General features: G+C 51.2%; 1 protein-coding gene across 1 annotated transcript; it reads right to left on the reverse strand.

Moving 5' to 3' along the window:
- Nucleotides 1-1,749: 1,749 nt before the first annotated feature.
- PAFAH1B2 (platelet activating factor acetylhydrolase 1b catalytic subunit 2) lies at nucleotides 1,750-20,275 on the reverse strand. The gene is made up of 6 exons (XM_073657082.1): nucleotides 20,121-20,275; nucleotides 13,638-13,733; nucleotides 11,358-11,447; nucleotides 10,834-10,950; nucleotides 4,569-4,691; nucleotides 1,750-3,204 (listed from the first exon to the last, which is right to left on the reverse strand). The coding sequence occupies exons 2-6, from the start codon at nucleotides 13,716-13,718 to the stop codon at nucleotides 2,926-2,928; spliced, it is 690 nt and encodes a 229-aa protein (XP_073513183.1). The 5' UTR covers nucleotides 13,719-13,733; nucleotides 20,121-20,275; the 3' UTR covers nucleotides 1,750-2,925.
- Nucleotides 20,276-25,358: the final 5,083 nt, after the last annotated feature.

A 25,358-nucleotide genomic window follows, 5' to 3' on the forward strand; every position in this document is an offset into this window, starting at 1 on the left:
ATTTATTTATATATTTATGTATATATTGTGTTTATGTATTGTTATGCGTTTTTTATTACATTATTTTGTTAAATTTATGTCTTATAATAAATTAATTAAAAAAAACCTATATTATTAATGTATGTTTATATTTTACTATATATATATATATATATAGTATTTATTATTATTTACCGTACTTATTATAGCCATAACCACACAGGATGAAGCCGCTGCAGATATTCCGGCCACATTTGCGGCCGGTAGCAGGCGCGACGATGAGTTTTCATCAAGTCCATATGACATAAATTTCAATTCAATTTCTGCTGCAGAAAACTCAATTTGTAGCTGATTTTCCCCATTGACTTCTATAGAGAAGTGAGAATCTGCAGTTCTTTCCTAGTTGTTGCAGATTTCGCTGTGGATTTCCTGCAGGAGGACTACTTGCATGGCTCTCGTCCTCCATCCAGTCCCAATTTTTAAATACCTACTCCAAAACTTAAAAATGACAAGAAGCAGGGGAGCGTTTAGGACGACACCGGGCACAGCTGTCCTAAAAAAAAAAAAAAAAAAAAAAATGGAGCAGAACAAATACATTTGTATAAAAAGTCGCACTTTGCTCAAAATTCCACATGAACGTGCGACATTTCACACCTTGGTCTCCTGCTCTTATTGGACATTGTACTGATGAGGCTGAAAAAAAGTGGTGAAATTTGCTCCGTATTGATCATTAAGGCTCCATCACACATCGTTTTTTTTGGTCCGTTTCTATGAATGAGCCTTTTTGCGTGACCTTTACTATTTGTCCACCCAAAAAAAAAACAGAGACGCGTCCCACTTTGATCCGTCTTGCAGACCGGACTCAATGCAGCAAGTTAATAAAAAAAATAAAATGGATAGAACAATAATGTCATCCGTGTCCTGTCCACATTTTACTGTTTAATGAGTAGAATAATTATTTTTTTCACGTGAGAAAAATGGATAAAACACAGATTGTTGAATCAGGTGATTGGCTTTAAAAAAAAATCCACATTTCTTCACAATATTGTCGGGAGATGCTTATGCTATATGTGGCTACTTGTGGCCACCCGGTGGTTGTGAGGTGCACTGCAGGCTGACAAAGGTGTTGCCAACATGATCTGATGTATCATGAGAAGTCTACGGGAGGGTTATTTTCATGATGTTCAGGAGCGCAGCACTCCCCCTGCTTCCCGGGAAATAGTGCGCTCATGATGACTGACAGTTCAGATAGGCGGCATGGTTGTGTCGCTCGCCTTACCAGTGCTCTGCAGCATCAGAGGAGCTCCAGTGATTAAACCAACCTTGGAAAACACTAGCAAAGAGCTTGCAAGCGCTGCACTCTTTGCCTAGGAGACCGGCCACCACTGATAGGCTGCAGAAGTGACCGTCAACATAGGCAACAAGCTGTAAGGGTATGTTCACACGTGGCGTTTTTCTGCACCAGTGGTGGTAAGAAAAATGCTATTTGCAATGCGTGCGTTCTTACTTACCGATGCAAAAAACGCGTCTATGCATGGAGAAAAAAATGCATGAGATTTCAGACATCTCATTGATTATAATGGTACTGTAAAATGCTGCATAACTGTATGCATGAGTAAAAAAAAAAGACGCAGCAGGTGTAAACATGCCCTAACACTATCCTTTCATTTTTGAGAACAGATTATTTTACCCTTTAACCTTCGGAGGGGTGATGATGTCCATTCTAGGCCACGATGGACCCCACTAAATAACCAGGGTGCGTCCGTCTCCTTTAGTCTTCCCCATCTTTATTAGGAGATGCATGGATGCCGTGTTCCCGGTACAATAGGACGTGTCCCTGCCGCCTCTCCAGAACGGAGGATGTCTTGCATTTTTTCATTTTTGGAGCGGCCACTATTAAGTGTCGGATATAAAGACGGAGAACCGCATTTCCACTGTCTTTTTTTTTTTTTTTTTTTTTTTTTATAATTCGGCTCCATAGGCACAACAACAACAAGACGGGACGATGGACTCGTTACGCCGTACATAGAAGCAGAAGCTCTAGGGAGGTGAGGTCTACCGAATGAGATTTAAAGCTGTACAGACACATCTCAAACACAAAAGTGCCACCCCTCCTCCGCCGCCACCTTGGCCCTAATTCTGCGCCGACCCTATACTGTCTGGTGACGTCCCGCTCTGTGCTCCTTCTCTAAGCCGCATGCCGTTACCCCTAATGCCCAAGTCTTCGTAGGTCATAATCCAGCTTTTGGTCCCTATACCCAAGCTATCGAGCGTACAAGCATTACATATAGATATATATATTCTCACATTTCCGAGGCTGTGCATATACCGTACAGTCAAAAAAAAAAAGCAAGTCATAAAAAGAGAGTAACTACAATATGGCGTAGGCCGCTCCGGTAGGTCAGGAGTTAACTTGCCAATACCCGCCAGGCTTTATAACCTTGCTTGTACGGGTTAACCGTCCGATGTCAGGGGGAACCCGCTAGTCATCACGTAGCCTCACCAATTACCTAAGAGACCGGTCAGATTCAATGCTATGCAAAAAAAAAACAAACAAAAAAATACACAATGGTCCAGTCAGCCGTCACTTCCGGAGTGGCAGGCTCCTACATATAGACTACACGCCACATCATCCCACCCCACTGAGGGCGTCACATTGGGATTTAATGTCCACTAGGAGGTTATAGCCTTCTCGCTGCTCCCAGATTTTAGGATCCATCTATCATTGCGCACCTCAGACTCGACCGGGTCCAATAACACGGGGGAGGGGGTGGGGGACGATAACAAGGAATGGCAGGAAAAGCGAGGAGTCGGCCGATGGATACGAGTCCTGTGTATATACACTGAGCATGTAGATATACAGCTGATAGTAGTGAGCGGAGGGGAACGAGGGGGGGCAGCCAATGATGTAACACTGACGATAGGGTGAAGAGGAACCAGGGGGGCTCAGGCCAGAGTGACTTGTTTTTCCTCTGGGGTCTCCTCCAGGAGTTGCATAATCAGTTCGTGAAGCGGCCGGCAGACCTTGGTGTAACCGGCGGCCGTGAGATGGAGGAAATCAAACATGTCGTGTCGGGAGACGGCGCCGTCTGAGTGGACGAATCCGAAATCTACATCTAGAAGCTGAACTCCGGGAAGACGAGGAAGCCAGGAGCGCAGCAGCTGGTTCACCCGGGCGTTCTTCTCCCGCAGAGGGTTAGGCTTCTCTCCACGGGGTAGTAATCCCTGCAGGAGAAAATGGACACGTCAGAAACGGGGAAATATCCCCTACTGTGGGTAGAGGTATCTGCTGTGAGACTACAACACCCAGCATGGTCTGCCAGCTGCAGGCAATAAGGGCATGCTAGGAGCTGGAGTTTTGTGTGGTCCGGTTCTGATGCTCATGTGCCCGTTGTAGACTCCTTGTGTTGGATTGGGGTCCGCACGGGCGTCCTGACAGGTTTGTGGCCATACAGCGAGCTGCAGGATCTGACACCTTTCTATCATTACTGATATTAACCATTCCAGCAATTTGGTGGCGGCTCCTGTGTGATCAGACCAGACATGATACCTCCTCTGCTTTCCCGACACATCCATGAGACTATGGCAGCCACAACCCTCTTGTCCAACCTTGGGACAGATATAGTAGGGACACCCTGCAGGAACCAACATTGTGGACCCAGTCATCTAGCCATCACAATTTAGCCCTTTACATTTTAATTATTGCCCATTTTTCCTTCTCCCAACACAAAAACTTGTGCAAACTATTTGCTGCCTAATATATCGCACCCCTGACGGGCGCCATTGTACCAGGATAATCTATGTACTCGCCTCCCTCTTCAGTGGACACGGCTGATCGATGTGTGCACAGTATTTCCGTAATGCGTAGGGATGAGCGGACCCATGGATGTTGGGTTTCTGGTACCCGACCTTTATTCCTAAGTTCGTGTACCAGAACCCAAACCAGACTAAAAACAATGGGGACCCAAACTTTTGAGCTGAAAAATATTCTCTCGCCTGAACATTACAATGGACTCCCAGAAGTCCGTGTTCAGCACCGAACACTAACTGTCCAGTACGAACCCCAAACTTTTAAGTTGGGGTTCGCTCATTTTTGGTAACGAGTGACCTATCTACATACATTCTGGACAAGTCATCGGCAGGGCCTCCGATCGTCCTCCTCAAAATTTCCTGTAAGTAGTTTTTGGATGATTAAGTTGCTGGCAGAGATATAAACTTGTGCCATGTCTGATACGGGTCGCAGGTCCTTGTCTTGTGTCCTACACATGGACACGAGAGCTCCTCTGCTTTTCAGACTTCAATAGAAGTGAAAGGAGAAAGAAAGCACATACTCTCCACCTCTCCGCTGCCACAAAGGACAAGGGTGGGGACCCCGATCTACAGAGAGATGGGGTCCCTGCACCATAAATATCGGATTTGTGAGCTCTGTTTTTGCTTTATGCCTTCCAAGATGCCGTTTTTAGCCCTGGCAGCAGACAGCCAGAGATGGATGATGCCCCTGATTATGGACAGACCTGTGGTATGTAACCAGACGGGCACCGCGGCATATGAACGATGCCCAGCCGGAACGTGTGGCAACCTTCACGTACCATGACAATGGTTTTCGCTTGTGGTTGCAGCGTGTTGATGAGTTTTATGATAGCTTCTATTCCACCCGCGACCTCTTCAGCCGTGTTTTCATGATTGTTGGTGCCGATCCACAAGACAATAACCTGTCATACAAATAAAATTAATTAATGCATCAAATCAACAATTCATGAAAGTCGCTCAAGGACAACAAGTAGAATGGAGTTATGAAAAGTCTGAAAAGGAGAAGCGGGTCTGACACCTCGATCCTGACATTAACGAGATGCTCTACCCACTGTCACATCACCTGAGACAGCCGGCAGAAGGATCCGCGGGCGAGGACTGTATACCTGCAGGAAGAGATGGGCGAACCCGAACCTGCGAGATCAGATCTCATACTGGACAGTCACTACCAAGTGCTAAACGCCCAACACGGACGTCCCCCGAAAATCCATAACAATGTATGGAGAGAGAGAAGGAAAGAGAGCGCGAGAGAAAGAAAAAGAGAGCGCGCGAGAAAGAAAGAGAGCGCGCGCGAGAAAGAAAAAGAGAGCGCGCGAGAGAAAGAAAAAGAGAGCGCGCGAGAGAAAGAAAGAGAGCGCGAGAGAAAGAAAGAGAGCGCGAGAGAAAGAAAAAGAGAGCGCGAGAGAAAGAAAAAGAGAGCGCGAGAGAAAGAAAAAGAGAGCGCGAGAGAAAGAAAAAGAGAGCGCGAGAGAAAGAGCGCGAGAGAAAGAAAAAGAGAGCGCGAGAGAAAGAGCGCGAGAGAAAGAAAAAGAGAGTGCGAGAGAAAGAAAAAGAGAGCGCGAGAGAAAGAAAAAGAGAGCGCGAGAGAAAGAAAAAGAGAGCGCGAGAGAAAGAAAAAGAGAGCGCGAGAGAAAGAAAAAGAGAGCGCGAGAGAAAGAAAAAGAGAGCGCGAGAGAAAGAAAAAGAGAGCGCGAGAGAAAGAAAAAGAGAGCGCGAGAGAAAGAAAAAGAGAGCGCGAGAGAAAGAAAAAGAGCGCGAGAGAAAGAAAAAGAGAGCGCGAGAGAAAGAAAAAGAGAGCGCGAGAGAAAGAAAAAGAGAGCGCGAGAGAAAGAAAGAGAGCGCGAGAGAAAGAAAGAGAGCGCGCGAGAGAAAGAAAGAGAGCGCGCGAGAGAAAGAAAAAGAGCGCGCGAGAGAAAGAAAGAGAGCGCGCGAGAGAAAGAAAGAGAGCGCGCGAGAGAAAGAAAGAGAGCGCGAGAGAAAGAAAGAGAGCGCGCGAGAGAAAGAAAGAGAGCGCGCGAGAGAAAGAAAGAGAGCGCGCGAGAGAAAGAAAAAGAGCGCGCGAGAGAAAGAAAAAGAGAGCGCGAGAGAAAGAAAGAGAGCGCGCGAGAGAAAGAAAGAGAGCGCGAGAGAAAGAAAGAGAGCGCGAGAGAAAGAAAGAGAGCGCGAGAGAAAGAAAGAGCGCGAGAGAAAGAAAGAGCGCGAGAGAAAGAAAGAGCGCGAGAGAAAGAAAGAGCGCGAGAGAAAGAAAGAGCGCGAGAGAAAGAAAGAGCGCGCGAGAGAAAGAAAGAGAGCGCGAGAGAAAGAAAGAGAGCGCGAGAGAAAGAAAGAGAGCGCGAGAGAAAGAAAGAGAGCGCGAGAGAAAGAAAGAGAGCGCGAGAGAAAGAAAGAGCGCGCGAGAGAAAGAAAGAGCGCGCGAGAGAAAGAAAGAGCGCGCGAGAGAAAGAAAGAGCGCGAGAAAGAGAGCGCGAGATAGAGAGCGCGAGATAGAGAGCGCGAGATAGAGAGCGCGAGATAGAGAGCGCGAGATAGAGAGCGCGAGATAGAGAGCGCGAGATAGAGAGCGCGAGATAGAGAGCGCGAGATAGAGAGCGCGAGATAGAGAGCGCGAGATAGAGAGCGCGAGATAGAGAGCGCGAGATAGAGAGCGCGAGATAGAGAGCGCGAGATAGAGAGCGCGAGATAGAGAGCGCGAGATAGAGAGCGCGAGATAGAGAGCGCGAGATAGAGAGCGCGAGATAGAGAGCGCGAGATAGAGAGCGCGAGATAGAGAGCGCGAGATAGAGAGCGCGAGATAGAGAGCGCGAGATAGAGAGCGCGAGATAGAGAGCGCGAGAGCGAGAAAGAGGGCGCGAGAGCGAGAAAGAGGGCGCGAGAGAAAGAAAGAGAGCGCGCGAGAGAAAGAAAGAGAGCGCGAGAGAAAGAAAGAGAGCGCGCGAGAGAAAGAAAGAGAGCGCGCGAGAGAAAGAAAAAGAGAGCGCGAGAGAAAGAAAGAGAGCGCGCGAGAGAAAGAAAGAGAGCGCGAGAGAAAGAAAGAGAGCGCGAGAGAAAGAAAGAGAGCGCGAGAGAAAGAAAGAGCGCGCGAGAAAGAAAGAGCGCGAGAGAAAGAAAGAGCGCGAGAGAAAGAAAGAGAGCGCGAGAGAAAGAAAGAGAGCGCGAGAGAAAGAAAGAGAGCGCGAGAGAAAGAAAGAGAGCGCGAGAGAAAGAAAGAGAGCGCGAGAGAAAGAAAGAGCGCGCGAGAGAAAGAGCGCGCGAGAGAAAGAAAGAGCGCGCGAGAGAAAGAAAGAGCGCGAGATAGAGAGCGCGAGATAGAGAGCGCGAGATAGAGAGCGCGAGATAGAGAGCGCGAGATAGAGAGCGCGAGATAGAGAGCGCGAGATAGAGAGCGCGAGATAGAGAGCGCGAGATAGAGAGCGCGAGATAGAGAGCGCGAGATAGAGAGCGCGAGATAGAGAGCGCGAGATAGAGAGCGCGAGATAGAGAGCGCGAGATAGAGAGCGCGAGATAGAGAGCGCGAGATAGAGAGCGCGAGATCGCGAGAGCGCGAGATAGAGAGCGCGAGATAGAGAGCGCGAGATCGCGAGAGCGCGAGATCGCGAGAGCGCGAGATCGCGAGAGAGAGGGCGCGAGAGAGAGAGCGCGAGATAGAGAGCGCGAGATAGAGAGCGCGAGATAGAGAGCGCGAGATAGAGAGCGCGAGATAGAGAGCGCGAGATCGCGAGATAGAGAGCGCGAGATAGAGAGCGCGAGATAGAGAGAGCGCGAGATCGCGAGAGAGAGGGCGCGAGAGCGAGAGAGAGGGAGCGAGAAAGAGAGGGAGCGAGAAAGAGAGGGAGCGAGAAAGAGAGGGAGCGAGAAAGAGAGGGAGCGAGAAAGAGAGGGAGCGAGAAAGAGAGGGAGCGAGAAAGAGAGGGAGCGAGAAAGAGAGGGAGCGAGAAAGAGAGGGAGCGAGAAAGAGAGGGAGCGAGAAAGAGAGGGAGCGAGAAAGAGAGGGAGCGAGAAAGAGAGGGAGCGAGAAAGAGAGGGAGCGAGAAAGAGAGGGAGCGAGAAAGAGAGGGAGCGAGAAAGAGAGGGAGCGAGAAAGAGAGGGAGCGAGAAAGAGAGGGAGCGAGAAAGAGAGGGAGCGAGAAAGAGAGGGAGCGAGAAAGAGAGGGAGCGAGAAAGAGAGGGAGCGAGAAAGAGAGGGAGCGAGAAAGAGAGGGAGCGAGAAAGAGAGGGAGCGAGAAAGAGAGGGAGCGAGAAAGAGAGGGAGCGAGAAAGAGAGGGAGCGAGAAAGAGAGGGAGCGAGAAAGAGAGGGAGCGAGAAAGAGAGGGAGCGAGAAAGAGAGGGAGCGAGAAAGAGAGGGAGCGAGAAAGAGAGGGAGCGAGAAAGAGAGGGAGCGAGAAAGAGAGGGAGCGAGAAAGAGAGGGAGCGAGAAAGAGAGGGAGCGAGAAAGAGAGGGAGCGAGAAAGAGAGGGAGCGAGAAAGAGAGGGAGCGAGAAAGAGAGGGAGCGAGAAAGAGAGGGAGCGAGAAAGAGAGGGAGCGAGAAAGAGAGGGAGCGAGAAAGAGAGGGAGCGAGAAAGAGAGGGAGCGAGAAAGAGAGGGAGCGAGAAAGAGAGGGAGCGAGAAAGAGAGGGAGCGAGAAAGAGAGGGAGCGAGAAAGAGAGGGAGCGAGAAAGAGAGGGAGCGAGAAAGAGAGGGAGCGAGAAAGAGAGGGAGCGAGAAAGAGAGGGAGCGAGAAAGAGAGGGAGCGAGAAAGAGAGGGAGCGAGAAAGAGAGGGAGCGAGAAAGAGAGGGAGCGAGAAAGAGAGGGAGCGAGAAAGAGAGGGAGCGAGAAAGAGAGGGAGCGAGAAAGAGAGGGAGCGAGAAAGAGAGGGAGCGAGAAAGAGAGGGAGCGAGAAAGAGAGGGAGCGAGAAAGAGAGGGAGCGAGAAAGAGAGGGAGCGAGAAAGAGAGGGAGCGAGAAAGAGAGGGAGCGAGAAAGAGAGGGAGCGAGAAAGAGAGGGAGCGAGAAAGAGAGGGAGCGAGAAAGAGAGGGAGCGAGAAAGAGAGGGAGCGAGAAAGAGAGGGAGCGAGAAAGAGAGGGAGCGAGAAAGAGAGGGAGCGAGAAAGAGAGGGAGCGAGAAAGAGAGGGAGCGAGAAAGAGAGGGAGCGAGAAAGAGAGGGAGCGAGAAAGAGAGGGAGCGAGAAAGAGAGGGAGCGAGAAAGAGAGGGAGCGAGAAAGAGAGGGAGCGAGAAAGAGAGGGAGCGAGAAAGAGGGAGCGAGAAAGAGAGGGAGCGAGAAAGAGAGGGAGCGAGAAAGAGAGGGAGCGAGAAAGAGAGGGAGCGAGAAAGAGGGAGCGAGAGGGAGCGAGAGGGAGCGAGAGCGAGAAAGAGAGGGAGCGAGAAAGAGAGGGAGCGAGAAAGAGAGGGAGCGAGAAAGAGAGGGAGCGAGAAAGAGAGGGAGCGAGAAAGAGAGGGAGCGAGAAAGAGAGGGAGCGAGAAAGAGAGGGAGCGAGAAAGAGAGGGAGCGAGAAAGAGAGGGAGCGAGAAAGAGAGGGAGCGAGAAAGAGAGGGAGCGAGAAAGAGAGGGAGCGAGAAAGAGAGGGAGCGAGAAAGAGAGGGAGCGAGAAAGAGAGGGAGCGAGAAAGAGAGGGAGCGAGAAAGAGGGAGCGAGAAAGAGAGGGAGCGAGAAAGAGAGGGAGCGAGAAAGAGAGGGAGCGAGAAAGAGAGGGAGCGAGAAAGAGGGAGCGAGAGGGAGCGAGAGGGAGCGAGAGCGAGAAAGAGAGGGAGCGAGAAAGAGAGGGAGCGAGAAAGAGAGGGAGCGAGAAAGAGAGGGAGCGAGAAAGAGAGGGAGCGAGAAAGAGAGGGAGCGAGAAAGAGAGGGAGCGAGAAAGAGAGGGAGCGAGAAAGAGAGGGAGCGAGAGCGAGAAAGAGAGGGAGCGAGAGCGAGAAAGAGAGGGAGCGAGAGCGAGAAAGAGAGGGAGCGAGAGCGAGAAAGAGAGGGAGCGAGAGCGAGAAAGAGCGAGAGCGAGAAAGAGCGAGAGCGAGAAAGAGAGGGAGCGAGAGCGAGAAAGAGAGGGAGCGAGAGCGAGAAAGAGAGGGAGCGAGAGCGAGAAAGAGAGGGAGCGAGAGCGAGAAAGAGAGGGAGCGAGAGCGAGAAAGAGAGGGAGCGAGAGCGAGAAAGAGAGGGAGCGAGAGCGAGAAAGAGAGGGAGCGAGAGCGAGAAAGAGAGGGAGCGAGAGCGAGAAAGAGAGGGAGCGAGAGCGAGAAAGAGAGGGAGCGAGAGCGAGAAAGAGAGGGAGCGAGAAAGAGAGGGAGCGAGAGCGAGAAAGAGAGGGAGCGAGAGCGAGAGGGAGCGAGAGCGAGAGCGAGAGGGAGCGAGAGCGAGAAAGAGAGGGAGCGAGAGCGAGAAAGAGAGGGAGCGAGAGCGAGAAAGAGAGGGAGCGAGAGCGAGAAAGAGAGGGAGCGAGAAAGAGAGGGAGCGAGAGCGAGAAAGAGAGGGAGCGAGAGCGAGAAAGAGAGGGAGCGAGAGCGAGAAAGAGAGGGAGCGAGAGCGAGAAAAAGCCAGAGAGGGGGGGAGAAAGAGCCAGAGAGGGGAGAAAGAGCCAGAGAGGGGAGAAAGAGCCAGAGAGGGGAGAAAGAGCCAGAGAGGGGAGAAAGAGCCAGAGAGGGGAGAAAGAGCCAGAGAGGGGAGAAAGAGCCAGAGAGGGGAGAAAGAGCCAGAGAGGGGAGAAAGAGCCAGAGAGGGGAGAAAGAGCCAGAGAGGGGAGAAAGAGCCAGAGAGGGGAGAAAAAGCGAAAGAGGGGAGAAAAAGCAAGAAGAAAAAAAAAAAAAAAAGCGAAAAGGGGAGAAAAAGAGAGAAAAAAAGTTTGGGTAACCTTTATTTTCCGTGGGGTTCGGGTTCTGGTTGAAGTTCGGGTCCAGAACGAGACCTTCCACATGTCTGCCCACCCCTACCTGCAGGACGTTCAATATTGCAACAAATTGTGGCCAACTGACTCGTCAGAAATCCTCAGCCAGTTTGCCAGCGTCAGACCCGAGCAGCGTCCGGTGTCAGTGCAGGTCGCAGTATTTCTGCCGCTCACCTTAGGTTTGATATTCTCTAGTTCTCCGTTCTGAAGCCTCCATAGCACGTGGCGAGTTGTGTCTCCACCGATCCCGAAGTTCAGTGCATGAAGCGGAGAGAACAGCTCCCTCCAGATCTGTAACAAGAAAAAAACAACAACATTTCATTTGGAAGTTGGATGTATAAAGCGGATAGAAGAATCTTCCAGCCCTTGGGGGTATTGTGGTCCCAGCCGGTTATGAACAACCCCCACTAATCGGCAAAAGTGATCGCCCGTCTCCTGACTGAATAAACTGACAGTCGCGCACTGGATTCAAAGTCTATGGGACTAATGGAGATGACCGAGCTGCTATGTGCATCAGTCTGGGCGGCTTTGAACGGAGAGGTGACGGCCATTTTATCCAGACGACCTTTCCAGGACTCTGATTCTGGCGATCAGTGCGGGTCTGACCGCTAATGAGATGTGATAACTTGCTAGAACTGAACGACCCCCTTGATGTCCGCTATCAGTGCCCCGTCGGTGGTGGATCGTCGTCCTCGTACCTCATATTGCTGCAGCAGCTGCACCATGGAGTCGCCGACAAACAGAACATCCGGCTCCTTGTCCTTACAGTCTAACACAAACCGGTTATGCTGGAAAAGCCAGAAAAACAAGCAGTTTATTAGTGATCTGCAATTGATCAGCAAGTGTGAATGCTGACGAGGGATCTGACGGCTCCTGCACTCCATCTATTATATTAAATGGGGAAAACTGCAGCGTGTTTGGGAAAAATATTATTTTTTTGCTAAAAATCCTCTATTGAAGAATGGAAGGATTTTTTTTATTCTGTTTACTGCTCGTTGCCTAGCTACCGGCCGCCGCTCCAGTCAGTGTTGGCAGGGCTCCTAGTCGAGGAGTGCAGAAGTTTAGAGTGCTGTGAAGCTGGTCGGATCACTAGATCTAGGGAGGAGGAGGAGGAGGGGGACGACGAGGGAGGGGGAGGAGGAGGAGGAGGGGGACGACGAGGGAGGGGGAGGAGGAGGAGGAGGGGACGACGAGGGAGGGGGAGGAGGAGGAGGAGGGGGACGACGAGGGAGGGGGAGGAGGAGGAGGAGGGGGACGACGAGGGAGGGGGAGGAGGAGGAGGAGGGGGACGACGAGGGAGGGGGAGGAGGAGGAGGAGGGGGACGACGAGGGAGGGGGAGGAGGAGGAGGAGGGGGACGACGAGGGAGGGGGAGGAGGAGGAGGAGGGGGACGACGAGGGAGGGGGAGGAGGAGGAGGAGGGGGACGACGAGGGAGGGGGAGGAGGAGGAGGAGGGGGACGACGAGGGAGGGGGAGGAGGAGGAGGAGGGGGACGACGAGGGAGGGGGAGGAGGAGGAGGGGGACGACGAGGGAGGGGGAGGAGGAGGAGGGGGACGACGAGGGAGGGGGAGGAGGAGGAGGGGGGACGACGAGGGAGGGGGAGGAGGAGGGGGGACGACGAGGGAGGGGGAGGAGGAGGGGGGACGACGAGGGAGGGGGGAGGAGGAGGGGGGACGACGAGGGAGGGGGAGGAGGAGGGGGGACGACGAGGGAGGGGGAGGAGGAGGGGGGACGACGAGGGAGGGGGAGGAGGAGGGGGGACGACGAGGGAGGGGGAGGAGGAGGGGGGACGACGAGGGAGGAGGAGGGGGGACGACGAGGGAGGGGGAGGAGGAGGGGGGACGACGAGGGAGGGGGAGGAGGAGGGGGGACGACGAGGGAGGGGGAGGAGGAGGGGGGACGACGAGGGAGGGGGAGGAGGAGGGGGGACGACGAGGGAGGGGGAGGAGGAGGGGGGACGACGAGGGAGGGGGAGGAGGAGGGGGGACGACGAGGGAGGGGGAGGAGGAGGGGGGACCGACGAGGGAGGGGGAGGAGGAGGGGGGACCGACGAGGGAGGGGGAGGAGGAGGGGGGACCGACGAGGGAGGGGGAGGAGGAGGGGGGACCGACGAGGGAGGGGGAGGAGGAGGGGGACCGACGAGGGAGGGGGAGGAGGAGGGGGACCGACGAGGGAGGGGGAGGAGGAGGGGGACCGACGAGGGAGGGGAAGGAGGAGGGGGACCGACGAGGGAGGGGGAGGAGGAGGGGGACCGACGAGGGAGGGGGAGGAGGAGGGGGACCGACGAGGGAGGGGGAGGAGGAGGGGGACCGACGAGGGAGGGGGAGGAGGAGGGGGACGACGAGGGAGGAGGAGGAGGACGAGGGAGGAGGAGGAGGGCGAGGGAGGAGGAGGAGGACGAGGGAGGAGGAGGAGGACGAGGGAGGAGGACGAGGGAGGAGGAGGAGGACGAGGGAGGAGGAGGAGGACGAGGGAGGAGGAGGAGGACGAGGGAGGAGGAGGAGGACGAGGGAGGAGGAGGAGGACGAGGGAGGAGGAGGAGGACGAGGGAGGAGGAGGAGGACGAGGGAGGAGGAGGAGGACGAGGGAGGAGGAGGAGGACGAGGGAGGAGAAGGAGGACGAGGGAGGAGAAGGAGGACGAGGGAGGAGAAGGAGGACGAGGGAGGAGAAGGAGGACGATGAGGAGGAAAGAGGCGGGGGAGAAATAGGATACACTGGAGGGGGAAGGTGTCAGTGGTGTGGAGGTGCAAAGGATGTGGGGATCTGGTAGGTGAGGTTTTTTCCTTCTCATTTTTAAGTGGACAACCCCTTTAATGTGGTCCCATCCATTAGATTAATGTCAGTCACCTCCATGATGTCTATGTGCTCTGACGGCAAATTCAGAGAGTTCAGGAGACAAACCCAAGAGTTTATTCTGTGCACATGACACATCATAGCGTCAGGTGTCATTTTATCAGAGACTTGCAGATCTCTTACCTGAGAAAGCCAGCGGTCATCGCCCTGGACGTCCTCAGCCGCATGAGGGACAGCAGCAGAGTTCGTGTCCCCCTGACTCATTATGTAGGAATCGGACTGCAAAGAAAAGAAAGTCACATTACATATATATAACATTATCAATGTCCTGTTCCTAATCAGCTTGCTGGGAGCCGGCTTTCGCCTCCCCTTTAATCAGCATTTTCATTACACTCGGTGGCTGCACAGACGTCGCTCTCTTCACCTGCGACACTGATGCAAAACCCACAGTGGGAAAATGCTAAAAAGTGAAGGCCCCCAAAAAGCAGCAGATTTTGCCTTAAGATTGTAATCTGAGCAGCTCTTCCTGACTTCTCTTCCCATCAGGGTGTATTCAGATGCTGCGGTTAAAAAGCATCTGGAAAAAAAAGCATGCTGTTTTGCTGAAGTTGTTGATGCAATTGAGCTGCGTTCACACTTCACTTTTTTTCTTTTGGTGCAATAACACCAAAAACGCATCACTGAAAAATTGTCACCGTTTTACCGCAAATGTGGTATTGCTCAGTGCAATTTGTTGTGCGGGCGGCAGGCTGATCAAAACTACACTCATCTGAACAAGACTTAAAGGAGCCGCACACTGCACAGTGCTGCACACTCAACTTAATGAATTCAGCACATCTTCTCTGTGGTGCACGCCTCGCCGGAAATGCTACCCCAGACCTGGGGTCCACATGGAAATTGTCCATGAGCACCAGCATGTAGGCTACAATTAGTTCACTCATGTGAACTCTGCCTTAGAAATAGCACCAGGGAGTGTATTTTACACAGATCTGCAGTAGAGAGAGGGGAAAGCATGTGTATTCTCAGGGAGGGTAGAGAAAACAGTCTACCAAAATAGAGGAAAGCACAAGAAGAAGAAATAAGTGCAGTATAGAAGCGGAGCTGAAAGATGAGCTAATGAAGAAAACACGACCCTGGATACACACAAACCTTATGTCCAGCCTATACTACTGAAAGATTTTTCCCTTGTGGGAGCGTCTCTAACTTCTGTCACACTGCTAACTGCATATCAGTGGATCTGAAAATTAATGAAGACTGAAACTTAAGGTTCATGCAGACGTCCATGTATCATGGTCTGAGTATCGCACCACACCTATTACTCTGATGGACGCCGCAGGTCCTGCACCAATGACACTATGCCTATGAATCATGTGACTGCTGTAGCCAATCACTGTCCTCAATGGTCACAAAGCTGTTCATGAAAAAGTCACAACCAAAGCTAGTGATTGGCTGCAGTGGTCACATGAACGGTGTATATGCAGTTATTGCAGCATAATCATCAGGGGACTGAATAGCCGAGTAATGCTATTGTTAACATTTTATACCATTATTGGCACTAGCCACAATTTGGAAAAATCCTAAACAACCGCTTTAAAATAGGAAAATTGTCTGATTGCGTCAACACTCCCCAATGCACTTCGCTATTTTGCATGTGGCTTTACAGTTTGATTTCTCAGCGTTGGTCGATCGGATTAAATACAAAACAGGTATCATTGGTGTTATTGCACTAGGACCTATAGAGCCGTATACTAGCTTCATCGGTAAAATCCTCCCCGACAGGTTCCCTTTAAATGTGATGCAATAGCGACTGGGGTGACAATGCTGCACCTCCAGGATACAGAACATCAACACTGCCGGAGAAGATGAATTATTCATTTTGTTGGACACACTGAATCGAACGCACTCACAGGCACGCCGCGGGGAACCAGACTCTCCTTGTAGGCAATGTTTCTCCTATATAGGAGAACTGCGCAGGGGGCCATAACCAGCCGCCATCACCAGTCTGTGAAGGCGCTTTTTAGCCCCAGACTGGTGATTTTTCTAAATAACACTCATTAGCTCAAGTGGCCAAAACAGCCCCTAATGTACCTCCTAAAGGACTTCTCTTTCTAGCAAAAGGAGGGTCAGAAATTCCGGGTTGTGGTATCTCGGCATGCAGAGCAGGACCCCACGACCCTCTGCAGTTCAGCATCAGCAAACAGAGACCCAGCATCAGCAAACAGAGACCCAGCATCAGCAAACAGAGACCCAGCATCCGCACCCGAGCTCAGCAACAGCAAACTGAACCCAGCATCAGCGCCCGAGCTCAGCAACAGTGAACTGAACCCAGCATCCGCACCCGAGCCCAGCATCAGCGAACTGAACCCAGCATCCGCACCCGAGCCCAGCAGCAGCGAACTGAACCCAGCATCCGCACCCGAGCCCAGCAGCAGCGAACTGAACCCAGAATCCGTGCCCGAGCCCAGCAGCAGCGAACTGAACCCAGAATCCGCGCCCGAGCCCAGCAGCAGCGAACCGAACCCAGCATCCGCGCCCGAGCCCAGCAGCAGCGAACTGAACCTAGCATCCGCGCCCGAGCCCAGCAGCAGCGCACTGAACCCAGCATCCGCGCCCGAGCCCAGCAGCAGCGCACTGAACCCAGCATCCGCGCCCGAGCCCAGCAGCAGCGCACTGAACCCAGCATCCGCACCCGAGCCCAGCAGCAGCGCACTGAACCCAGCATCCGAGCCGAGCTCAGCAACAGCGAACTGAACCCAGCAACCGCGCCCAGCAACGGCGAACTGAACCCAGCAGCGGCGAACTGAACCCAGCATCCGCGCCCGAGCTCAGCAGCGGCGAAGAGAACCCAGCATCAGCGCCCGAGCTCAGCAACGGCTAACTGAACCCAGCATCAGTGCCCGAGCTCAGCAACGGCTAACTGAACCCAGCATCAGCGCCCGAGCTCAGCAACGACGAACTGAACCCAGCATCGGCGCCCAAGCTCAGCAACACCGAACTGAACCCAGCATCGGCGCCCAAGCTCAGCAACACCGAACTGAACCCAGCATCCGCGCCCGAGCTCAGCAACACCGAACTGAACCCAGCATCCGCGCCCGAGCCAAGCATCAGCGAACTGAACCCAGCATCCGCGACAGAGCCCAGCAGCAGCGAACTGAACCCAGCTTCCGTGACAGAGCGCAGCAGCAGCGAACTGAACCCAGCATCCGTGACAGAGCGCAGCAGCAGCGAACTGAACCCAGCATCTGTGCCCGAGTCCAGCAGTAGGCGAACTGAACCCAGCATCTGCAACCGAGCCCAGCACCAGCGAACTGAACCCAGCATCCGAGCACAGCAGCAGCGAACTGAAACCAGCATCCGTGGCCGAGCCCAGCATCAGCGAACTGAACCCAGCATCCACGCCCGAGCTCAGCATCAGCGAACTGAACCCAGCATCCGCGCCCGAGCTCAGCATCAGCGAACTGAACCCAGCATAAGCGCCCGAGCTCAGCATCAGCGAACTGAACCCAGCATAAGCGCCCGAGCTCAGCATCAGCGAACTGAACCCAGCTTCCATGACAGAGCGCAGCAGCAGCGAACTGAACCCAGCATCCGTGACCGAGCGCAGCAGCAGCGAACTGAACCCAGCATCTGTGCCCGAGTCCAGCAGTAGGCGAACTGAACCCAGCATCTGCAACCGAGCCCAGCACCAGCGAACTGAACCCAGCATCCGAGCACAGCAGCAGCGAACTGAAACCAGCATCCGTGGCCGAGCCCAGCATCAGCGAACTGAACCCAGCATCCACGCCCGAGCTCAGCATCAGCGAACTGAACCCAGCATCCGCGCCCGAGCTCAGCATCAGCGAACTGAACCCAGCATAAGCGCCCGAGCTCAGCATCAGCGAACTGAACCCAGCATAAGCGCCCGAGCTCAGCATCAGCGAACTGAACCCAGCTTCCATGACAGAGCGCAGCAGCAGCGAACTGAACCCAGCATCCGTGACCGGGCGCAGCAGCAGCGAACTGAACCCAGCATCTGTGCCCGAGTCCAGCAGTAGGCGAACTGAACCCAGCATCTGCAACCGAGCCCAGCACCAGCGAACTGAACCCAGCATCCGAGCACAGCAGCAGCGAACTGAAACCAGCATCCGTGGCCGAGCCCAGCATCAGCGAACTGAACCCAGCATCCACGCCCGAGCTCAGCATCAGCGAACTGAACCCAGCATCCGCGCCCGAGCTCAGCATCAGCGAACTGAACCCAGCATAAGCGCCCGAGCTCAGCATCAGCGAACTGAACCCAGCATCCGCGCCCAGCATCAGCGAACTGAGCCCAGCATCCGTGCCCAAGCCCAGCATCCGCGAAATGAACCCAGAATCCGCAAATCGAGCCCAGCATCCGCGAATCGAGCCTAGCATTCGTGCCGCAGATAAGAAATAGATCAGCAGTGCGCGTGTGACCACTACGCCATATAACAGGGAAAGGAGACCCCGATCAAAGGGTGCAAACCCGAGCGATCAGACATCTATCACTCATACTGAGCATAGGTAATACATGTTGTTGGTGGGCCACACTCTTTAGCCTCTGTTCACATCCACATTCTGTTCAAAACAGATCCATCTGCAAACAGACGCAGAGGGGTCCCATTGATAATTATGGGGATCTGGTTCCCATTTGGTGCTTGTTTTCAGTATGGAAGAAAAAGCATCTGATGCAGAACTTTAACTTCTGATTAAAAAAAAAGGGACACAGACCAAAACTCAGATGGACCCCATAATAATCAGTGGGGCCCCTCTGCTTCCGTTAGCAAATGAATCTGTTTTGGGCATGAATTATGTTTGTCTGTTCCCAAAAACTGGAATGTGAGAACAGAAGTATGAATGTCGCCTTTTACGCAAACTGTTAGGCTATGCAATGCCTAATGATCGATGGGGGTCTGACCTCTGGGACCCCCCTGACCCTAAGCATGAAGGGATCTGCAGCTGGCAGCATACCAATGATCAAAGCTTTCCATCCTAATGCCTCCCTGCAGCTGCAGTTCCCCCCCTACAGCAGGTGGGACGGCTTCCGTTCAAGAAAAGAGCCCCTTCATTCTCAGAACTGTGGGGATCACAGGTGGTAAAAGGGTTATTCCCACATTCTCCTGCAGGGGCGCACTGCTGACAGTTCAGACCAAGCAGCATTGGACATTGGTCTGAACTATGCGCTCGCCGATAATGCGGGTGGAGGCAACTTTGCTTCTGCGGCACTGAAGATTAGAGATCACTGACGAGCAATACTGCCTAGGAGACCGACCACTGCTGATCAAACTGCCGGTCACCACGGTAACGACTGTAAATAGAATTAAAAACACCTCTGTTCTTGAGAACGGAGATTGGTTAATAAAAAAATTGCAAAGTTGATCTTTTTGTAAACTCTTTCCAATTTTACCCGCAAAAGATAAGAAGAAAACGTTACATTGAGCAGCGGCAGCTTCCTGAACAGCAGGAAGGGGCAGAGGAGGACTGGTGACCGCTGCAGCCCCTCCATTCTTAGGATGAGACCGAGACCAGCAGGAAGGGAGAGAGGAAGACTGTGACTGCTGCAGCCCCTCCATTCTTAGGATGAGACTGAGACCAGCAGGAAGGTGGCACAGGAGGACTGATGACCGCTGCAGCCCCTCCAGTCTTATGATGAGACTGAGACCAGCAGGAAGGGGGCAGAGGAGGACTGGTGACCACTGCAGCCCCTCCATTCCTAGGATGAAACCGAGACATGGAGTTACACCAGATCCTAGCACCTCATACAGGCAAAAAGCAGACGAACTGCAGTCACGGCAGCTTGCACAGAGCAACACCACCCCACACTTATCATATGGGGGGGGGGGGTGGCAACAAGAGCAACAGTGGGGGGGGGGTTTGCACTGTGATGGATGTGTGTATATAATATATATATGGATATCAATATGTGTAAATGTGTATGTGTGCTTGCATTGTGTGTAAAATATATATGTGTGTGTATAGCTATAGATGTGTACAAGTATATATGCTTCCATAGACTGTGTACTATAAAAATGTATATATGTGTATGTATACAAATAGATGTGTGTATTTATATGTGGCTATATACATGTGTGTGTACGCATGTATTCTTGCATAGAGTGTAATATGTTAATATATATGTATATATAGAGGTGTGTATACATATATACCTGTGGATGTATGCGTGCATATAGTGCATCATATATATGTGTGTGTACATACAGAGGTCTGTATAAGATGCGTACATACAGTATATATAGATGTGGGTATGTATATACACCGGTATACATATATATGTGACTATAGAGGTGTACATACGGTATATGTGTGTGTCAATATATAAATATGTGTATATAGATATGCCTGTGTGTGCAGAGGTATGTGTGTGTGTGTGTATATATATATATATATATATATATATATATATATATATATATATATATATATACACTGTATATGACGATAGACGTCCATGCAGACGGTGCGCTCGGAGCCGCTCACTGCCGGCAGCAGCTCGGCCATCACTATCAGCTCCAGCACTGCAGGGGCCGCCGGGCTCCCCCACCCCTGCACACAATGGATGAGTCCGCAGCTGCCGCCCGCCCGTCCAGCAACGACACACGCATCTCATCCGCAACAACAGAAAATGCGTATTCTGATGACGTCACTCACTCGGTTCTCCGGTAACTCCACCCCTTCCGGTCTAAGGGTCCCCCGGTTCGACTCCTGCTGGCGCTACCGCCGCTTCCTACGTCACTTCCGCCTGCTCTGGTTAGGAATGGTTGGACCAATGACAGTTCCCGGAAGTGACGTAAGGAGACGGTATCAGAGTGACGTAAAGAGGCGTGATCGTCAGTGTGGGCGGGGACAAGGGATGCTAAAGAACAGTCCACAGTGCTGGGATCCTGCTGCAGATGCTGGGACCACTCTGCCCCCTAGAGGCCAGGATCAGAATGATCAGAGTATGGAGCTGCTTTTAACCCTTTCTGAGACTTTATTTTCCAAATTTTTGCACTTTAGTTTCTTTTTTTGTCTCCCATTCTTCACTTTTTAATTTTTCTGTAAAATTGACGTAGGAGTTTTTTTTTTCATGCCAGCCTGCAGTCTTTATTGATGCCATTTTGGGGCACATCCGACTCTTTGATCACTTTTTATTGCACTTTTTAAGGGAACTGCAGCAACTGAGAAAAACTGCAATTGTATTGTTTCTTTGTTGTTGTTTTTTCTTTTGCATCATGTCATTTCACCGTACGGATTAATTTATTGCATATTTTCATAGATCGGACTTTTCCGGACACAACGACAACAAATATGTTTCTTTTTTTATTATTTCTTTATTTTTGAATTGGGAGAAGGATTTAACCTTTTTATTTATTAATTTTTTTACAGCTATCTCTCCCAATTCATCCATACACAGAAGCACTCAGCTTAAGCGTACCTGTGTGTCACAGGTGTATCAAGTGTGACAGACAGTCGCTCTGGATCCGGCTGTAGAAGGTCACTGCGCTTGGCACTGCAGACGCCTTCTTGATTCCCTCATCTCTGTAGTAGTTATATCCTTCTTTCTTTAGGACCCAGCAGCGACCTCCACCTTCTGCTGCTAATTGACACACCCTTGCTTGGTAGTTAAAAACTCTCAGTGTCTCCAGAGAGTCGCCGGTGATAGTTCTATGTTCCTCTGTCCATGCCTGGAGTACTAGAAGTCGGCTAGTGTCTTCTTGGACTTCCCTTGGAGGATAGTTGGCGTTATTTCTCTGGTGTCTGCTTAAGTTAAGTGTATCCCCTTTGTTTGTTTGCTTGCTGTCTTTAGTTACAGTGGGGCCTGTCCAGTGCTCCCCCCTCCCCTACCTATCTAGGGCCAAGCTCCAGGGACATTCAGAGATTAGGTTTCCTGCTCAGTGATAGGTGCAGAACCTATATAGGGATGATAGGGGAGTCAGGGTGATATTAGATCTGCTTAGGGGTCTCCGCTCTCCCTTTCTTTAGTTGTTGGGTTCCCTTCCCCCTCTTACCATCATTGTACATTTGTTCCTTCCCTTACCTTGTGTGACACTGTTCTCTGTGAGAAATATGGGATGTCATTGGTCGGTGATTATGACTCGCCCCCTGGGCCTGTGTTGTGCGTGCACGTGTGTGCGGGGAATACCCGGAGCCGGATCGCTGGGGGTTGTAGTCTCCGTGGCGATGACCCGGTCCGTGCCCAGGGTGGTCAAATCAGTGACATTCTTATTAGTATGATAATGGTCCGACTACGCCACCCGTGGATTGCGGTCAGTGGGGACCGCCGCTGCAAGGCAGACCGCTGAGGCCGGTGTTGTGTGTGCAGCTAAGAATGGGATGACTCCCCACGGGAGAAGTATAGCCTCAGGGCAGTTGGTGTGAATGATGGGAGTGATGGTGCACAAGCGCAGCAGGAACAACTCAGAGTCTGTGCAGTGCAGTTCAGGGTCTTTACTGGTGTTATAAAGCAGACCCTCCCGGGAGTACTGGTTAGCAGTAGAGGCCTGGTCAGTCTGTGAGCAAGCAGGATCTCCCCTAGCCAGGTGGAGTTGTAGGACTCCCCGTCTATCTGCACTCTTCCTGGCTACATTGCTGCATGCGGGTAGAAGTAGCCCACGTCCCTGAGTGTACCGTGTGGTGCTCACCCGTATGGCCGGTGACTTGGGGCCTTCTGTTAGCCTCCGCTCCACGATGGCGGTGCTGGTCCCTTGCTTGTGACCGTGCCTCCGGGCTTCTATGGCCAGAGGACCTGGAATCCCCTGCCGGTTGGATTCTGCTGCTGGACCTGGATGCCCCCACAGCCTCGGACTCCGTGTCCGGTCTTAGTGTCTTCAGCCAGGGCGAGCTATCTGGCTTCCAGCCCCTGGCACTCGCTCCTGCTCCTACAGAGCTCCTAGTTCTTGCTTTCCCTGTGTCTGCTGCCCTCCAGACTGGACTGCGTCTCTGTATGGGACTTCACTCTGTCTCTCTAACCCCGCCCCAGACCCAGTTTATATAGGGCAGATTCCTCCCCTCCCAGGACTGGGGCAGGAGGTGTGGCATGCTTGAGGGCTCCTGACCAGGAGGCCCCCCACTTGCTCCCAGACATAATATTTCTATTACTGTGGTAACCAGACCACTGGGGTGCCACATTTACACAGGAGCTGCTAGCAGAGGATCTTGATGATTTACCCAAACGCAGCAGAACCTTCCTCAGACAACCATTAACCCCTTCATGACCTTTTATGTCGTGTCCCTGACTTTGATGCGGGCTCATACACCGAGCCCGCATCTTTCCCTGCATATGACGGCTGATTTAATCTGAGCTCCACCCACGACTATTAACCTGTTAAATCCCGCTGTCAGTCTCTGACAGCAGCATTTAACATGCGTCGACGGGGCACACGTCATTCCACACTCCCATTGGTGCTCCCATGACGTGATTGCGGGTGCGTATGGGTTGCTATGACATTGAGGGGTTTGCTGTAGACCCCCGTGCCTGTCATTATGATTCTCCTGTTAAAGCCAGCCGGCAGCCGGCGTTTATAGGAGACCATGATTTTAGCTACACGTAGCAGTGCTGATACACTGCTATGTATAGCACAAGTGATCAGATTATCACAGCTTCAAGTTCCCTAAGGGGACTATTAAATACAGTAAAAAGGGAGGAAAAAAAGTTTTTAAAAATATGAAAAAAAAAAATGCAAAAGTTCAAATCACTTTTACGAACGCAGCAATACCAAATATGTGTATTTTTTTTATTTGTTTTATTTTTAATGGGGCAAAAAGGGGGGCTTTAAAACAATTAAAAAAAAATACACATATTTGGTATCTCTGTGTTCGAAAAAGTCTGATATATCAAAATATTATATAAATTAGTCTGGTAAAAAAAAATCAAAACCCCAAAAATGGAAAAACAGAAAATTGCAATGTTGTTGAGTGTCGTCTGTCCCATTTTCTCAAATCTTGTTTCACATTATTCCTTCTTGGGCAGAGATTTCCAGCGCGGCTAAATCCGCTTGTATGGCTCCACCAGGCTTGTTGGGCACAAAGTTCTTGTGACCAGGGACATGAAAGGTCGTTCTTTGTCTCAATTTCAAGGTAATAGACCTGACCACGCGTTTCCACCCTGAAACGCGTGGTTTGTCAGTCGCAATAAAGTGTTTGGTTGCTCTAAGTCTCCTATATCAGCTGCGCAACAACATCATCCACCCCTACCTCCTTGGCACTATCAGTTTCAACATAGGCTCAGTCAACTTTTTACCCTTGTCTCGTCCCTCCTGGTTAGTGCCAAAAGCCAGGTTCCACTTCTGCCAACCTTTCATATTTTTACCAATCCAATCCATAATCTGTCCCCCAATAGTTCATTTTCCAGCATCTACGAGTCCAATGAACTCTACGTTAATATATATATTTTTTGGTGTATCAGGTGGTAGAACAGCAGTTTTAGGTTTTGGATCTTCCATCTTGACCTCCCTTCATCTCCCGAGAAGTTCTGATCAAGAGCTTCCTCTGTTCAAAGGACTGGCCTTAGACTTTCTGGAGTCAGTGGTCAGTGATGAATATTGGGGTTTGCAATCATCCAATATTTATAGGAGATATATTTTCGGCGTCGTATCGAAGGGATTCACTCACATCACCGTAAGGCCGGCTGAATGCCTCCAACTTAATATCTTCAGATGGATGATGCCATCCATGCCATGTTTCATCTCTGTAGAAAGGTAAAATCGCGATAGGAGACATGACGACAATATCTACCGCCTGGAACCTCCGGGGGCGAAGATATTCTAAAAGTTGGGGATCTCATAAACTTCTAAAAGACCTAGCACATTCCATGACCAGTCCCAATATGAACTCACCAAGGGGAGGTATGTGAGCGTAACCTTAATCTAATAAAAAGCAGAGTTTGGGTTTTTGTATTCTGCCAGTCCTGGAAGGTATAGCTTGCTGTGGTTCTGTTCGTTTCATAAAAGGAGTACCTCTCTCCGCTAAGCTCTGAGCCATTTCTGTGACACAGGTTTAGTACTTTTCTTTTGTTATCACTTTTATAGTATGTGATTGTATATACTGTATTGTTTTGTTCCCATTTTGTATCATCTTGTATATTTTTTATAAACACTGCCTTCCTTTATGGAATAAATATATAAAATTGAATAGCTCTGTTCCTCTTGCTCTGTAAACCGCACCCCTGAAGCCATATGCTACCTGTAATGGGTGGTCTGTATAAACCATTGGTGGTGGCAGATAGTAGTTCCTTTTGTTATTGTGGAGGTGGCAGTGACCATACCGAGGTGTGTGTGTATATATATATATATATATATATATATATATATATATATATATATATATATATAGTACAGACCAACAGTTTGGACACACCTTCTCATTTAAAGATTTTTTTGTATTTTCATGACTATGAAAATTGTACATTCACATTGAAGGCATCAAAACTATGCATTAACACATGTGGAATTATATACTTAGCAAAAAAGTGTGAAACAACTGAAAATATGTCTTATATTCTAGGTTCTTCAAAGTAGCCACCTTTTGCTTTGATGACTGCTTTGCACACTCTTGGCATTCTCTTGATGAGCTTCAAGAGGTAGTCAACGGAAATGGTCTTCCAACAATCTTGAAGGAGTTCCCAGAGATGCTTAGCACTTGTTGGCCCTTTTGCCTTCACTCTGCGATCCAGCTCACCCCAAACCATCTCGATTGGGTTCAGGTCTGGTGACTGTGGAGGCCAGGTCATCTGGCGTAGCACCCCATCACTCTCCTTCTTGGTCAGATAGCCCTTACACAGCCTGGAGGTGTGTTTGGGGTCATTGTCCTGTTGAAAAATAAATGATGGTCCAACTAAATGCAAACCGGATGGAATAGCAAGCCGCTGCAAGATGCTGTGGTAGCCATGCTGGTTCAGTATGCCTTCAA

This window comes from Phyllobates terribilis, unplaced genomic scaffold (assembly GCF_046119375.1).
Source record: "Phyllobates terribilis strain yellow unplaced genomic scaffold, ASM4611937v1 Scaffold_12__6_contigs__length_324123572, whole genome shotgun sequence".
Taxonomy (NCBI): Eukaryota; Metazoa; Chordata; class Amphibia; order Anura; family Dendrobatidae; genus Phyllobates; species Phyllobates terribilis.